This window comes from Gossypium hirsutum, chromosome D02 (genome assembly GCF_007990345.1).
Source record: "Gossypium hirsutum isolate 1008001.06 chromosome D02, Gossypium_hirsutum_v2.1, whole genome shotgun sequence".
NCBI classification, from domain to species: Eukaryota; Viridiplantae; Streptophyta; class Magnoliopsida; order Malvales; family Malvaceae; genus Gossypium; species Gossypium hirsutum.
The window spans coordinates 21,351,232-21,368,227 of NC_053438.1; the positions used below are offsets into that span (position 1 = coordinate 21,351,232).

Here is a 16,996-nt window from a genome sequence, read left to right on the forward strand (position 1 = left end):
AAGGACCACAATGGCTAGAACTGATTAGTGACGCTTGCTTTCCTGCTGTTCAAAACTTGTAATCATCATGAAGCAATGATGAGTGACGTACTCATTTAGCTGAATCTTTGTTACTCGAATTGAATTGGTATATATGTACAACACATGCATGTCAATTTTTTCTAGTTTTTCCATGTATTGGATGATCTTTGAAGAGTTATATTTTCATACCAATGTCTGGATATGCATTTGGCATGAATATTAGGCACAGATACCTGGACAAAATTGAAGAGTTGGAGATGAACTTATTCTGCCTGGCTACTAATAACAGAAAATTTGGCATGGCCATGGTAAGGATATATGGCATGTATATGCCAAATGAAGGAATTAATCACTCAAATAAGTAGACAATAGTACATATATTTTATTTTGAGGATGAAATTTATACAAGTGATGCCAGGAAGAAGAGATGCTTGCTAGAGAATATGGAAAGATAAATATATAAACAAAAATTTTACAGCTAGAGATGATTATAAAAGAATGGAAAATTGCAGGAACTGAATTATTCTATAGTAAAAATGGGGGGAAAAGAAGAAAAGCTTATCTAAAAGAGCGTTGGATTTCTTCGAGTGTTCTGCCCTTAGTCTCAGGGACCCAAAGACTCACAAATAGAATAGTGAAAGCGCTTACAAGCATGTAAATGGTAAAGGTTCCTGTTGCAGGTGAAGGGAGGTTGAGTTAATAATACCATAGCTCAATTAAATTTTGAGTTGGAGTAAATTGTACCTCCACTGTTCCAATCCAAAAGCAGGTTGGCAGTCATGGTAACCAGCCAGGCAGAGAACCAATTGGAAAGTGTTGCTATGCTTCCCGCTAGACCCTTTATACTTACTGGAAGAATCTGCATCAAATCATAAGATGCTAAAGTTTAAAGGGAGATCATCATCATTATTTATCTACCATACTGGATGTTATGCTGTAAGAATCAGGCATGGAAGTAGTATTGATCCACAGCCATTTGAAAAGAAACCAGCATTTTGTTTAAGATCAGACATTAGTCTTGCACTGCACTTGAAAGAAGTAGAACTGCTTGATTTGAATAGCAATGCTATAAAATGTAATAAGTTGATACCTCTGACATTATAATCCAAGGAATGGGCCCCATTCCCAGAGAGAAAGTTATCACCAAGGTCTGGAATAAAAAAAGGATCAAGTTCAACAATTCGCCTTTTACCAACAAAGAATCAAAGCAATAACCACGGTTGTACCATTATTTTAGTTCCTTTACTATTAAAAGACATTTCAGTACCACTAATTTTGAAAACAAATAGAATAACGTGGCTTAACAATGATGGTTGAGATGGACCAAACTATAACTAGTTTAAACCTAACGATTATGTGAAAAAAAAAAAAACCAAATAAAACCGATAACAATTTGAGATAAAAGCAAAATCAATTTCTTACCTCTACTAATTCTTCCAAACTGTCTTTTTAATTTAATATTTGACTTAATGCCAAGTCAGCCACTATTAAGTCATGTTATTTCATTAATAACAAACTTGACATGTAAGGACTAAAATGTCGACTTTTCAGATATATAGAAACTAAAATGTTTCTTTTAATAATAGAGGGACTAAAATCATACGGTAGTAAACTTTAACCCAATAACCACTATATTAGAACAAGGAAAAGAAACATACCACAACTCCAACTACCGACAAGATGCCCATTATGCTATAAAGGCTAGACTCAGTAGACACAACATCCTGGTTCAATCATCAAAATGGTCATAATTTAGACCGAAACCCGAGTAGCATACAGATAAAACTTAGGTGTTTGCAGGGGAATTGTGAACAAAAGAATCCACCATATTGTTACCTTTAAAAAGAATGAGAGTGCAACAAGTAGGAGGCTGAGAGTAATTCCAGAAGTGGAAACCTGAAATAAATTAAAGGGCAGTAACAAACAAAGGCGCGAGTGATATATTGATATCCATTTGGTATGCAGTTCAAAGGCGCGAGTGATATATTGATATCCATTTGGTATGCAGTTCAGCGAGTGAACTTACAATAAGCAGAAGCCGGCGGCCTGTTTTGTCCACCAACCATGTGGTTAAAGCAGTAGCAATGACCTAACCATACACAATTTCAACCATCACATTATTTCACAAGTTTTTTCATTGTGAACCCAGAAAAGGCTGGTGGAACTTGTACCTGAATGAAGCCAACTCCGAAGGTAGCTATATTGCCTGATTTAATTCCTGCTCGAGGTTCATATCATCAAGTTAAAGGATTCTTGTCTGGTAAATGTTTCCATAATGTGAAAAATAACATATGTTTACCAGCAGTTTCGAATATGGTAGCGGAATAGAATATAACACCATTAATGCCACCAAGTTGTTGCAACATAAGTAGCCCAATTCCAACCTGAAAGTGAAAAATACTGTGTGGTTGTTACCAAGACCAAGTCATGATATTGTTGCAGATTTTGTGAGCAATTAAAAATACCATCAATGGAAACCAATATCTCCTTTTTTTGAGTTCTGCGAACCGGATCGTTGTTCTTCTAGTTGTTGATGCTACAGACCTCTGTCAATTTAAAAAATAAAGATAAAAACTAACATAAACAAGTGTAAGTGGCAATTGCACAAATGAATCATAGTATTATTACCTTGATTTCATTGACTTCGATAGAAATATCGGTATCGAAACCCCTGAGAACTTGAAGAGAAGCTTCGAAATCTTCGGTCATTCCCATTTTTGCCTAAAATCAGGGAAGGAAACTCGAATCAGGCGATCATTATCTATCGAAGTGAACATGCTTAAGTACAACCTGGTAACCTACTACTTCTCAAGCTTACCAGCCATCTAGGAGATTCTGGAATGAAAAATAGACCTGGAATCAAAATTGTACAAGGAAGTATTCCTGCCAAACAACAAGTTAGCAATTTATACAAGTAAACTGGAAATGATAAGAATGAAGGAAGGTGCCACTGCTAGATGATTACCTAAAATTGCAAGTATCCTCCACCCTACAAAAAGTCCCAGCAAATAGGCTACCATTGTTCCAATTGTAACAGACAACTACATAGTATAACATGTATAGCAGCCTCCTATTAATATTCAATTGTTCATCAACAGCATACATGGTGATTGGTGAATAGATCCAGAGCCAACCTGATTCACAGAACCCAAGCTGCCTCTCAAGTTTTCGGGTGCTATCTCAGCTATATACACAGGCACCTACATATGAAGAAGACGCAACAAATACTCTCAGCAATGCTTTGCTACAAATTTCGATCTTAATTACCGAAGCATAATTCATCGTTACCGTGTAAGAGATTATTCCCACACCGAAACCTTCCAGCAACCTTCCCATGTAAAGAAAAGATACGTCCTGGAAAATGCAGCAATCAAGTAAGTAGCTACATGAAGTTTGGATAATAATATAATGATTAGAGAACTCACATTTGCAAAAGATATAGCAAGCCATCCAATTATATTAGGAATAGCAGCAATCATCAAAGACTGCAATGGGAATAAGGAACTGAAGTTAGTAACAATCAAAATCATCATAACAAGAAAAAAAACAGTGATGGATTGGATTACCCCTTTTCGCCCTATATACTCTGCCATCTGACCACTAACTACTGCTCCAATCATGGCACCCACATTTGATAAAGAACCAAATACAGAATACTGTCCCCAAAATAGGACTCTTATTAGCCAAGTCAAAGACAAAACACAGTTGTGGACAATAGTGTAATAATTTATACCTCTGATACAGTTAACCCAAGTTCCTTGATGATTGCAGATTGTGTAGGAGAAGAGTAGCCATTCTAGCCAATTCAGAAACTTCCACTTTGTCATTTCAAATGATAGTAAAATCGAAAGCCAAATCAGAAGAAGTTTTTAACTTACAGTGAAACCGAATTGGATAGGACCCAAAGCAACAATCAAAACGCAAGCTACAACAGAGATGGAACTATCACGAATAACTTGAGATGAGCCCAGCATACTGGATCCCGTCCTGGAACCCATTCGATACCAGCTTCCGGTATGCAGAAATGGCTTCCGTACGTCCCTCCCATCTTCAGAATCATCCCTGAAACTCATGTTTCCCCTCTTTTTTTTCTCTGTAATCAGCAGTCTCTTTCAATGAACAAAAGCTTTCTGATCACCTAGAGTGAAGATAAGGAGCTGTTTAGCAAGACTTTAATACCTGGAATCCTGGAAAAACAAGTTAGAAAATTACTACTTACTATAAATTATTATGATAAAAGGGATCCAAATTAATGAAGCAGAGGGGTATATGGTGTTTTGGAGCCAATTTCTCTATAGATCTGATAACCACTTGAACCGATTTAAACTAGTTTTTAATGAAGAAAAAGAGAAGGGAGTAAGATTGTTACCTAATGTCAGAAAAAGCTTTAGCTTCCTATACTATGATTGATATTCCACTTTATATTTTTAAACGTGAAAGAAAGAAATCATTTTTTGTTTTTGGTTTACAAGTCAAACGTGAAGACTAAAAGTGAACTTGTTTGATTGGGGGTGCAACTACCAGTCCTAGCTGTTAAAACAACCAACAGAAACTTGGCATTTGGCATTGTTTGGTAAGTAAGGTTGTCTTCTCTGATTTTCTAAATCTTTCAGGACATAATAATTTATACCATCCTCTCCCTATCAATAGATCACACGGTAGAGTTATTTATACAAATTTAAATATATAAATTTCATTTATTGTTATTCTACTTAAAGGAATAGATGACTCGGTAGAGTTATTTATACAAATTTGAATATATAAGTTTCATTTATTGTTATTCTACTTAAAGTAGTAAAAATTTATTTTCTTAAAATAAATTACATTTTATGGGAATAATAATTTCTACCAATTTCTATTCAGAGAATTACTTTCTCACTAAAAGAAATAGATCGTTTATAGTTTTGTGCTTGGTTCTTGTTGTTCGAGCCCACACTAGACGCAATTTGAGGTACGAGAATAGCAGATAAGGTTGTTCGGTTGAAAGTCGAAAACATTCCATTGTAACAATAAATCATTTTCATGACCGAATTTTTCCAACAATTGGTATCGGAGTCAGGTTGTGCTATGTTTATAGTACAAATAGATATTGAATTTTCTTTCTTCTTCACATTTGGTTAATTATGATAAGATGTGATATTCTTGTAATTATAAGTGTTGAAACCACTTTTTTATTTGAAAACAAGAATCGACTTTTAAAAATGAAAATGGTGTCGCCACCAATTCTTTTTCGAGGTGTGATCAGATCATCTTAAAATTTTAATAAAAAATTTTGACTTACTAAAATAACGATTTTGGTCTTCGAATTTTGAGAAAACAAGTCCGGGAGTCGGTTATGCACGAGGAAGGATTAGCACCCTTGTAACGCCCAAAATTGGTACCGAATTGATTGTTTAATGTCTTAGTGTTGAAAATTTGAATAAAACGAATTGGATGATAAGACACGCTCATTTCAAAGAAATAAATTGTCACACTCAGTGAGTTAGAGTGCAACATTTTTAATCTTCAAAATTAAGTTTATCTTTTAACTTTTAAAACTTGTGCATTTTGAGAAGGATATTTGGTTATTTGGGTCAAACGAAAAATCAAAACCCAGTAAGTTAGGGTTCAATTTCTCGAAATTCCTAAATACCGAATATTGCCTTTATTTTAAAAATCCTTAATTCGAAGTAGCAAAATGTCATATCCAGTGAGTTAGAATTCAACATTTTGAAATCTCGAAAAAACTTTATTTTGAAACTTTATGGTTTTATTGCAAAATAAATACTTGGCTATCTAAATTCATCGAAAAGAATTGAAGCCCAGTAAGTTAGGACACAATCCTCTCGAGAATTGTGAACACCGATCATTTTTGAAAATTTATGGAATAGAATGATTTTAGTGCTCTAATGAAACACAATTTTTAAAATAAATGTAGTATGATTGAATAGTAATGTATAATGTAAAAGATATAATTTGTAATCTAAATACACACTAAGGGATAATAAACAAGCAATAGATAAATTCAAACAAGAATAGCAACAACAATTTTTATCACATTATGTAAATATCAATATTAATATTCAAAAACTAAATAAATCTATCATCAATTTTTAAAAGATACACCAAGATAATAAAAAAAAGAAATAAAAAAAATCAATATGTCCTATGTATAAAAGTTTTAAAATAAATTACATACACGAATTCAAAATAGACTCAAAATAGACTCAAAATAGAATTAAAATAAGCATTGAGTAATTGAATTTAAAATAAATTTGAAGCAAATAACATACATATATTAGTTTAATATATATAAAATAAAAAACATAATAATAATACATATATACTAATAAAAAATGAAGTAGGAAATGTATATAAGTAAGTTTTTTTAAAAAGAAATAAATTACATATTAATAAAATTGGTTTAAAATAAACATATAAACATATTTTCAAAAACTTAAAATTAATAGTTATAATAGTATCAAAACCCTTAATATATATACCCTAATAATAAGTAATTTTATAAGTTATATATATATATATATATACGAATAATAGTATTATATAAAAAAATAATATATTATCATGTAAATATTTAATATATAAGAATATTCAAAAGGTGAATTTTAAAACAGAATAAAAATAAAACATCAATATATATAAATTATATCAAATTTTCATAAAAAATATATATATTAATAAATGATGAATTAAATAATAATATGTCAAGTTTGAAAAGAAAAGTATACAATGGATTTAAAAAAATTAATGTATGATAAATTTAAAACAATTTTAATTTGAAATATTAAAGTAACACTAAAAATAAGTAATAAATATGTCAAAATAAGAACTAATTTAATTTAAAATTAAGTATATAAAAAGAACTAAATTAAAATTGCAACTAGAATTAAAAGAAAAAGAAAAAAATCGTGCTAAATTGATAATCGATTCAAAGCTGAGGGACCAAAACATCAATTAAACGCAAATATTAGGATACTCAAATCTGATCAGTGAAAACAATTCCGTTTGACCGAGGATCAAAATGAAAACAGGATCAAATATATGGTATAAATTTTAAAAAAAATGAAGAAAATCGGAAAGAAACAACACAAAATACAGAAGGACTCGTGGCGCAGATAGACCCTTGAACCAAATTGGGCGGATCCTGTCCCAGGTCAGGTCACCGCGCGGGTCTGAGCTTCTAAATGGCGTCGTTTTTAAAGCTACTGAAGCATGCTTAAAATAATGTCGTTTCCTTCACAGTATAGAAGCTAAAATAAACCTACAACTAATAGCAATCAATCATTTTTTTAAAAAAAACCTAAAAGAAAAAAATGTTCCCTGCGCCGCTCCTTATAACGGCCGTTAAGAAGCTCGCCGAACCTTCACCCGACTCCGATTACGACGGAGTGAACAAAGATCCGGCTACCAGGTAATCTCTTCGCTTTCTAACCTCTCTCTTTTTATTATCGCACTCAAATAATGAACAAATGAGCAAAGAAAAGAGAAAAAAAAGGAAAAGCTAAGGAAAGATTTAAAATCACCTTTCGAATACTCTGTTTTCGTTTTTTCTTTGAATATTTTTTTTTACTTTTGTATTCTATATGCGTAAAAAAAAAAGATCCCCAATACTTCAATCTGCCCCACTTCAGTCTGCCCCATTGCAATTTTAGGAGGATAAGATCTGCTTTCTCAGTCTGCTCCGCTGTAAGTTGTGACAGCCCAAAGTTGACCCTAGTCGAAAAGTGGTTTCGGGACCACGAAACCGAGTCTTATAAATAATTAAAAGTTATATTCTGTGTTTATGATGTGAGTAAATGCATGTGTGAAAGTTTCATGCATTAATTTGATCATCTTTATGTGAATTTATTAATATGGACTTATATGAAACTTTGTTGGAAAGTGAGAGGTTAATCTTACAATGGTCTAATAGTACATGCATTGAAAGGAGTGGTTTTGCATGTCAATTTACCCATGATAAACATAGTGGCCGGCCAAGGAAAGAATATGCTCCACTAATTCAAAATTAAAATAATTTTGTATTAACAAATGATTTAATAATTGAAATAAAAGGAATTAAATAAAAGAGAAGAAGGAGGATGGTGTTCATCTTCTTCTCATACCTCCCTCAAGCCGAAACAAGGATGAAAAAGAAGGGAAAACTTACCTAGAGCAATTCGGCATTCATCTTTAGCTATTAGGAGGTAAGCTTTGAATTTGTTGATTTGGCTTTATAATATGCTAAGTTAAATTGTGGATGCACTCTTGGTAATGTCAAGAAAGTTGAGATTTCTTATGGTGATTTGAGCAATATGCCGAATGATTAAGTGTTGGAATTAGGGGTTATTTCATGTTGTATGGAACAATGGGGGAATGACTAGAATGGGGTAAAGATTTTTGGATGAGTGGCTTAGAGGAGCCTTGTACATTCGGTCAAAGATTGAGTCTATTTAGAATGTAAATTTCTTCCTCTATGATTATTTTCCTTGCATGTTAAATGGTTCTTGATAAGACCAAAGGAATGATCAATAGGCATTAAAAGGCTAAATGTGTGAATTTAAGGTATAAGAACCTATAGGTAATTACATAGGTAATGTTGAAAATTAATGTAGTATATTCGGCCATGTAGAGTATATCCTAGAGATATTATGTTTAATTCTCTATAATCGGCTAAATGAGTGATAATGGTTTATAATGTTGAATTGAATTATATGTATAAGTAGTTAGCAAAGTGATTAAACTACCGAATTTAATTATTAAATGTGTTCTAAGCTTGCTGAATTTTGAGATGCGATTGGGAGTAAATTTGACATGAGCATATTTTGTTAATGATAAATATGATAAATGTATATATAGCTGAATGTGATATGTGTGAATTATATGTTAAATTAAGGCTTGGTAAGCTAGCTATTAAGGTGAAATGCTAATGTTAGTATTTGATTTGGTAATAATCTGTTTGGGGACAGTAGCAGTAAGGTGATTTTGGAAAATCGCCATAATTTGTAGGAGTTGAATTAGAAGCTGAGTGAATTATGTCATTAAAGCTTGAAGGGTCTATTTTCTTACAAAAGAAACTATAAAAACAAAAGAGTTACCGATCTAGAGATATTTGAAGTATTGTGGGGCTGAGTCAAAATGACTGCTGGATTCCCTGTTCTGTTTTTAGAAAATCATTATAAATTGTACAAAAATGATTATAAGATAAAATTTATATGCTTAGACTCCTTAATGAGTCTAGTTTCAAATGAGATCAAATACAACACATTTTGAATTCTGTAAAATGAGAAATTGGATTCGTAGTGAAGAGTGGTCAGAATAGTCAAACAGTGAAACAGGGGAAACTTTAAGAAAAATCTGGTATTGATTGGCCAAGCCTAAAATTCTGAAAATTTTATGGATGGAAGATATACGAGTATATATTCAGGGAAAATTAACGGCAAGTAAATTGGAGTTTAGTAGCTCCAGTTATAAATAATTTAGTAACTACTGCTCAGGAAAACAGCTCGTAGTGAATATGTGATTTTGTTGTAAACATTAATGAAAGTTTGCTAATGAATTATTTATTGATTATTATAAAGCTTACTATAATCTATGTGTGTGAAAGTCGGATCAATATATATATTATTCTGAAAGTAATACTTGAATAGTCGATTAATGACTATTTTAAATTTTGTTGAACTTAAGCTCAAGAGCAAAGGGGAACTAGATCCGATAAAGGGAAGGAAAAAGTAATTGAATAGCCGTTGAAGTCGTTCGACGACATTTGAGGTAAGTCTTCGAGTAATGACCCTACTTGAATTATATTGAAATGAATAGTCATACTATGACGGATAGTCGAATGTGCTTAGAGACTATGTTATAAAGCCAATTGAAATCATGCTCTTTGTGTGTGGCTACTGAGCCGAAATTTGAAAGGTTTAATAAATGTTTTGTGTTTGAGCCTTAGTAACGAAGAAATGATATGGATGTGTTATGATTATTGATATATGTGTGCATGAGCATTGGAATATATCCGGGCTAAGACCCGAAGGCAATTATGCGAGTTGATATATCCGGGCTAAGACCCGAAGGCAATTATGCGAGTTGATATATCCGGGCTAAGACCCGAAGGCAATTATGCGAGTTGATATATCCGGGCTATGACCCGAAGGCAATTATGCGAGATGATATATCCGGGCTAAGACCCGAAGGCAATTATGCAAGTTGATATGTCCGGGTTAAGACCCGAAGGCAAATGTGTTTGCGGCTATATTCGGTTAAATACCGAAGAAACTTGGGTTTGAATGTGAGCGTTTTGTGCTGTAACTAATTCAATAAATATGCTCGACCAACCCGAACGATAAGGTATGTTTGCATGTGCATTGGAAAAGTCAATTCGTTTTAAATAGTATTCGTGCGATCGGCTAACGAACTTTCGGCTTTTAGAAAGGTTGATACCTTGTGTATATATGTTGATGAAGTGTGAAGTAAGTATGATTATGAGAATGTGTGTTAATAAAGTGACTTAATTAGCTATGTGAATGTAATACTGTAGTCAAAGCCGATTTCATTACTTGAGACTTACTAAGCTTAAAATGCTTACCCGGTTGCTTTGGCTCTCTGTTTTATAGATTTTGTTCGTTAGCTATCGGATTCGGGATCAGCGAAGTCGAAGTCATCTACACTATCAAAGCTCTTTTGGTACTCTTTTAGTTGAACTCTGGATATGGCATGTATAGGACTACCCCCTGTTGTTTAAGTACTTTTTGTGATGTATGTGTGTAAAGCCATGCGAAAATGGCTCGTAGAAGTGGAGTATGGCATTAGACCATTTGTGTTTATGTATGTATATATGGTTTCACGATGTGACTATGGTTTGGAATGGAAGTGTTGGGCTAATGATCAGCCATTGGAATGGCTAAATATGATCACATGTGGACCTATGTATGGCAAAACCCTAGTTGGTCCATGGTAACCACAAATAGGTAAAGTTTACCTTGAAAACAGATGCTGACAGCAACAGTGGTGTAGATTTGAAAAATCACAAAAATACGTAGGAGTGGAATTAAATAGTGAATAAATTATGTAATCGAACCTTGATGAACCTACTTTCATATGGAAGTAACGAAACAATCATATGAACAGTACAGTAAGAGATATTCGGGTTCTTGTGGAACAGGGCCAGAACAGTTTCTGGATTCCCTGTTCCGCCTTTGGAAATTCACTATAAATTTACCAGAGATAATTAGGGGTCATACCATATATGTATGGATTCCTCTCTGAGTCTAGTTCCCATAGAAACAAATGGCATCAGTATTGAAGCTCTGTGCAGAGAGATATCCAAGTCGTAATGGGAAAAGGTCAGTGTAGTCGACCCCTGTAACATGGGAGACTTTGACTAATAAACTGTACTAATTGGCCCGACCAAAAATTCTAGAAAAAAATACATAGGTGGGGACATGAGTCTAGTTTCAGGGAAAAATCACAAAACTGATTTTCGAGTTGTGAAACTCAAGATATGATTTTTGAAGCGACTAGTACTCAGACTGGGCAGTGTCTGGAAAAATTTTTAAAAGTCTGTCAACACCTCGTGTTCGACTCCGGTGACGGTCTCGGGTTCGGGGTGTTACATAACTTCAGGGAGATAAGACTAGATACGATTTGCTCTCTGCAACTTCAAAGAGATAAGATCTGTCATTTTAATCCGCTTTATTGCAACTTCAGGGAGATAGGATTATTGGCTTTAATCTGCTCCACTGCAACTTCAGGGAGATAAGATTCACCATCTTCAGTCTGCCCCACTGCAACTTTAGGAGGATAAAACCTGCTTTCTCAGTCTGCTCCGTTGTAACTTCAATGAGATAAGACTAGATACGATCTGCTCTCTGCAACTTCAGAGAGATAAGATCTGTCATTTTAATCCACTTCGCTGTAACTTCAGGGAGATAGGATTATTGGCTTTAATCTGCTCCACTGCAACTTCAGGGAGATAAGATTCGCCATCTTCAGTCTGCCCCATTGCAACTTCAGGGGGATAAGACTTGCTATCTTCAATCCGCTCCACTGTAACTTCAGGGAGATAGAATTTGTGATTTCACCGATCTGTTCTCTTGGGAAACATGACCTGTATAATCCATTTTATGAACCTAATTATGCCTAGTGATTAGGATATCATGATTAGAATGAATCAAATGCTCCTAATTAGACGTGTATGAATGACATTTGAATGAATGCAGAATGTTATTTTTTTCGAGAATGATCCCTCTTTATCACTTAGGTTATCATTGCTCAAAGTTTATTAAAGTTTTATCACTGACGTGCTACAACGCCTTCTTGCTCAGCTGGCGTCTCCAAAGAAACACTTAGTCAAATTGCCCCCACTGTAAACCTCAAAATTCAATCCACTGGGACGTAAATTTGTACCATCATTCTCCCACTGTAACCCAAGGGTAGAAAAATATGGTCTTTTCTCAATCCTCTCCTATCGCAATTTAAGGATACAGAATGTGAAGCTCTTTGGTCCTTTAAACCATTCTCAGGGAGTCATACCAAATGCTCATGCACAAATGAAGAATTCTCTTCTCCAAGAATAACTTCTTATTATTATTCGGTGATAATTGCTTGCTTGTTCATTAAAACTTTGTCACCAACATGACATCTTGTCATTTTGTTCAATCCATGCTTTTGATAACAAAATCTAAAGAGATGGTCTTAATTTAGACTCTTCCTTCTCAGATTTCCAACCTTTAAACTTGGAGCGTTCTAAACAATAGTCCTGTTTCATGTTCCTGTATTATTTAGAACTTCTAGAGTAATATACAAAATTTCCCTTGTGAAAGTTTTATTAGTCCATTAATCATTATTCTAATGCAACATGCTTGCAAAAAGAATATAACGATGGATATAATAGTATTGATTTGAGAGCATAGCTCGAAATGAATAAATTATCAAGGATAGTAAGAATAAAAGAGGAATTGATACGTTTCTTGAAAAAGAATGAAGTATTTCAAGAACAACCAATTCAATATAAAGACTAGGTGCTCCAGATATAGCAGCTTGAACTTCTCTGTACAAACTTTCTGAAGACCATTCTAAGTTTTACATGTGTTTAGAAGATCTACAGTACTTTGTCGATGCCCCAAGATGTTGCATACCCTTTCCTGTTGATTCAAGTATAGCAAGACCACTATATGCCCTATTCCGATCAATATTTGAGCTGCCCTGATAATCTCATACCCTATTTTGATCAATATTTGAGCCGTCCTTTCGGGTTTTCAACTTAAATCCCCTTTGGTCTCAAGGCGCTCTTTGCGGGTTTTCACCTTGGCCTCTCCATTTTTTTCTTTATTATTTTCATCTTTTTTTTTAGACTCAAAGCGCCCTTTGCGGGTTTTCACCTTGGTCTTTTTTTTTCTTTTTTTAGGACTCAAAGCGCCATTTACAGGTTTTCACCTTGATCTCTTCTCTTTTTAGGTAAAGTACTTCTTGATCGAATCTGAGTTTACAGGATTTGGTAAATTTTTACCATCCATCTCACTCAAGATCAATGCTCCTCCGAAAAAGATCTTCTTTACAACATATGGACCTTCCCAATTTGGCATCCATTTTCCTCCAAAATCTTTTTGTATAGGAAGGATTTTTTTCAACACTAGGTCCCCATCGTGGAATTCTCTGGGATGAACCTTTTTGTTGTAGGCTCGCATCATTCGCCTTTGATACATCTGACCATGCTGAATAACTTTTAGCCTTTTCCCTCTATTAAGTTCAACTGATCGTATCGAGATTGAATCTATTTTGCTTCATCCAAATTTAGCTTAGCCAATACTTGGAAAGAAGGAATTTCGACCTCAATAGGTAAAACTGCTTCCATCCCATAAACCAGAGAGAAAAGTGTTGCCCCAGTCGAAGTCCTGATAGACGTTCGATAAGCAAAGAGGGCAAATGGTAACTTCTTATGCCAATATTTTTAAGTCTTAGCCATTTTTCCCACAGTCTTCTTGATATTTTTGTTAGCCGCTTCCACCGCACCATTCATTTTTGAGCGATATGGCGAGGAGTTATGATGTTTGATCTTAAATTGACTGCAGACCTCCGCTATTGTGCTATTATTCAAATTTAGCGCATTGTCGATATGATTCTTTTAGGCATTCCATATCGATATATAATCTCCTTTTTCAAGAATTTGTTGACCGCTGACTTCGTGACATTTGCATATGAAGCAGTCTCCACGCACTTGGTGAAGTAATCAATAACCACGAAGATGAAACGATACCCATTAGAAGCCTTCGGTGATATTGGCCCAATGACATCCATACCCACTTGGAGAAAGGCCATGGAGAAGTTATAACATGAAGAGGTGAAGGAGGTGCATGCATTTTATCACCATAAATTTGGCATTTTTGGCATTTCTTAGCATAATTGATACAGTCTCCTTCCATAGTGGACCAGTAGTACCCGAATCTCATGATCTGCCTGGCCATTGTGAAACCATTTGCATGAGTTCCGCAAATACCCTCATGGACTTCTTCCAAGATCTTTCTAGACTCTACAGCATCCACACATCTTATCAGTACTTGATCCTTCCCTCTTTTGTATAAGATCTCCCCATCTAAGACATATTCAATGGCTAGTCTTCTCAAGGTTCTCTTGTCATTCTCTGTTGCCTGATCAGGGTACTCTCGATTCTTTACATATTGCAGTATACTCTGATACCAGGGATGGTCATCCTTTTCCGCTTCCTCAATACTATAGCAATCAATCGAAATTTCATAGATGCTCATCTGAATAGGTTTCATGTCCTTTAACTTATTCACTTGGATCATAGAAGCTAGAGTAGCCAATGTATTAGCCATCTGGTTCTCGTCCCGTGGGAGGTAACAGAAAGTGATGTCATCAAACTCATCAATCAATTCAAGAACTAGCTTTTTATAGCTGATCAACTTATGGTCCCTTGTTTCCCATTCTCCTTTGAGTTGGTATATCACCAATGCGGAATCCCCATACACTTTTAGCACTTTGATTTTACGTTCAATAGCTACACGAATGCCCATAATGCATGCTTCATATTCTGCCATATTGTTTGCTCAATCAAAATCCAATTTGCTAGCGCTAGGATAATGATCTCTACTTGGGGATACTAAGACTACCCAAATTCCATTACCCACAGCATTTGAGGCTCCGTCGAAGTTTAGTTTCCATATGTGATCCATTTGGGGATTTTCTTCAGTAGTTGCCACATACATCAGGTCCTCATTTAGAAAGTCAAAGTTCATAGACTCATAATCTTCCAAGGCTCTACTAGCTAGGAAATCAACTATTGCACTTCCTTTCATGGCTTTCTGACTTACATACACTATGTCAAATTCAGAAAGCAAAATCTGCCATCTAGCCATTCTCCCATTCAAAGCAGTTGACTCCATCATATACTTTAAAGGATCTAAATTTGAAATCAACCAAGTCGTATGATAGAACATGCACTGCCTTAGCCTCCGAGTTGTCCAAATCAAGGCACAACATAATTTCTCAATGGACGAGTACCTCATTTCACAATCAGTGAATTTCTTGTTGAGATAGTATATTGCCTTTTCTTTCCTTCCCGTCTCATCATGTTGGCCTAATACGCATCCCATGGAATTGTCAAACACCGTTAAATATAGTATCAATGGCTTATCTGGACTAAGTGGCGATAGTACTGGAGTATTAGACAAGTACAACTTTATCTTGTCAAAGGCCCTCTGACATGCCTCATCCCATACACCCGGATTATGTTTCTTCAGAAGATGGAATATGGGGTCACATTTCTCATTTAATTGTTAAATAAACCGAGTGATGTAATTCAGTCTTCCTAGGAAACCTCGAACTTCCTTTTGAGTGCGTGGTGGAGGTAAATCTCGTATTGCCTTGACTTTGTCTGGGTTAACCTCAATTTCTTTCTCACTGACTATGAAGCCTAACAACTTCCCTGACCTGGCTCCAAAGGTGCATTTTGTTGGGTTGAGCTTTAGCTGAAATTTTCTTAGTCTTAAAAATAATTTTCTCAAGACTCGAACATGCTCCGCTTCAGTTCTGAATTTTGCAATCATATCATCGACATAAACCTTAATTTCCTTGTGCATCATGTCATGAAACAAGGCCACCATGACTTTTTGATACGTTGCTCCTACATTCTTTAATTCGAAGGGCATTACTTTATAACAAAATGTTCCCCACAAGGTGATGAATGTGGTCTTTCCTATATCCTCAGGATGCATCTTTATTTGATTGTATCCAGAAAAGCCGTCCATGAAAGAAAACAGTGAATAGCCTGCCGTATTATCTACTAGAGTATCAATGTGAGGCAACGGGAAATTGTCTTTTAGACTGGCATTGTTTAAGTCCCTATAATCTACACACATTCGCACATTCCCATCTTTTTTAGGGACAGGGACAATATTGGCTACCCATTCTGAATATTTGACTCTTGTAAGAACCCGACATCGAATTGCTTTTTGACTTCTTCTTTTATCTTTAGCACGATACCGAGCCTCATTCTCTTGAGCTTCTGCTGAATTGGCTTACAATCTTCTTTTATAGGAAGACGGTGTAACACAATGTTAGTGCTTAACCTGGGCATATCCTGGTATAACCATGCGAAGACATCTTTGAATTCTTGAACTCAATGAGGTCTTGTTTCGTCTTTACGGTGATATCAGTTCCGATCTTCACTTCTTTTCCCTCCTCTAGGCTCACAATTTCCAATGATTCCTTGTGAGATAGGATTTTTTTTATCCTCTTGTTCTACCATTCTCAACAAGTTCGAAGATACACCACAGTCTACGTCATTTTATAAGTTATGAGATCCCTCTAAACACATGTCTTACTCAAAAAGAGACTCCGAATCTGAAGCATCATTATTCATGTCATTGATATCAGAGAACCTACAATGGGTACCAAAGAATATACAAAGAATGTATGAATTTATGAATAATTATTTATACAATATGATTATAAATGTAATGAAAGAATGATTTGGAAGACA

The 16,996-nt window shown here is 34.8% G+C and overlaps 2 protein-coding genes across 5 annotated transcripts; both read right to left on the reverse strand.

Annotated features, from left to right (window-relative positions):
- Positions 1 to 383: 383 nt before the first annotated feature.
- LOC107910191 (sugar transporter ERD6-like 6) lies at positions 384 to 4,517 on the reverse strand. 4 transcript variants are annotated; one of them, XM_016837968.2, is made up of 19 exons: positions 4,391 to 4,516; positions 3,900 to 4,208; positions 3,755 to 3,817; positions 3,588 to 3,677; positions 3,447 to 3,506; positions 3,310 to 3,375; positions 3,156 to 3,221; positions 2,987 to 3,062; positions 2,840 to 2,904; positions 2,650 to 2,742; positions 2,487 to 2,567; positions 2,321 to 2,405; positions 2,193 to 2,239; positions 2,048 to 2,110; positions 1,858 to 1,917; positions 1,680 to 1,745; positions 1,112 to 1,171; positions 766 to 880; positions 384 to 692 (listed from the first exon to the last, which is right to left on the reverse strand). In XM_016837968.2, exons 2-19 carry the CDS (start codon positions 4,092 to 4,094, stop codon positions 580 to 582), a joined length of 1,464 nt encoding a protein of 487 aa, XP_016693457.1. In that variant the 5' UTR covers positions 4,095 to 4,208; positions 4,391 to 4,516; the 3' UTR covers positions 384 to 579. The 4 variants fall into 4 exon arrangements, with proteins under 4 accessions (XP_016693457.1, XP_040944695.1, XP_016693459.1 ...); XM_041088761.1 differs by having other exon boundaries at positions 3,900 to 4,159; positions 4,391 to 4,417; XM_016837970.2 differs by having other exon boundaries at positions 3,900 to 4,159; positions 4,241 to 4,392.
- Positions 4,518 to 13,768: 9,251 nt separating this feature from the next.
- On the reverse strand, positions 13,769 to 15,029 carry LOC107907979 (uncharacterized). The gene is made up of 2 exons (XM_016835268.1): positions 14,452 to 15,029; positions 13,769 to 13,889 (listed from the first exon to the last, which is right to left on the reverse strand). The coding sequence occupies exons 1-2, from the start codon at positions 15,027 to 15,029 to the stop codon at positions 13,769 to 13,771; spliced, it is 699 nt and encodes a 232-aa protein (XP_016690757.1).
- Between the last annotated feature and the right edge of the window lie 1,967 nt (positions 15,030 to 16,996).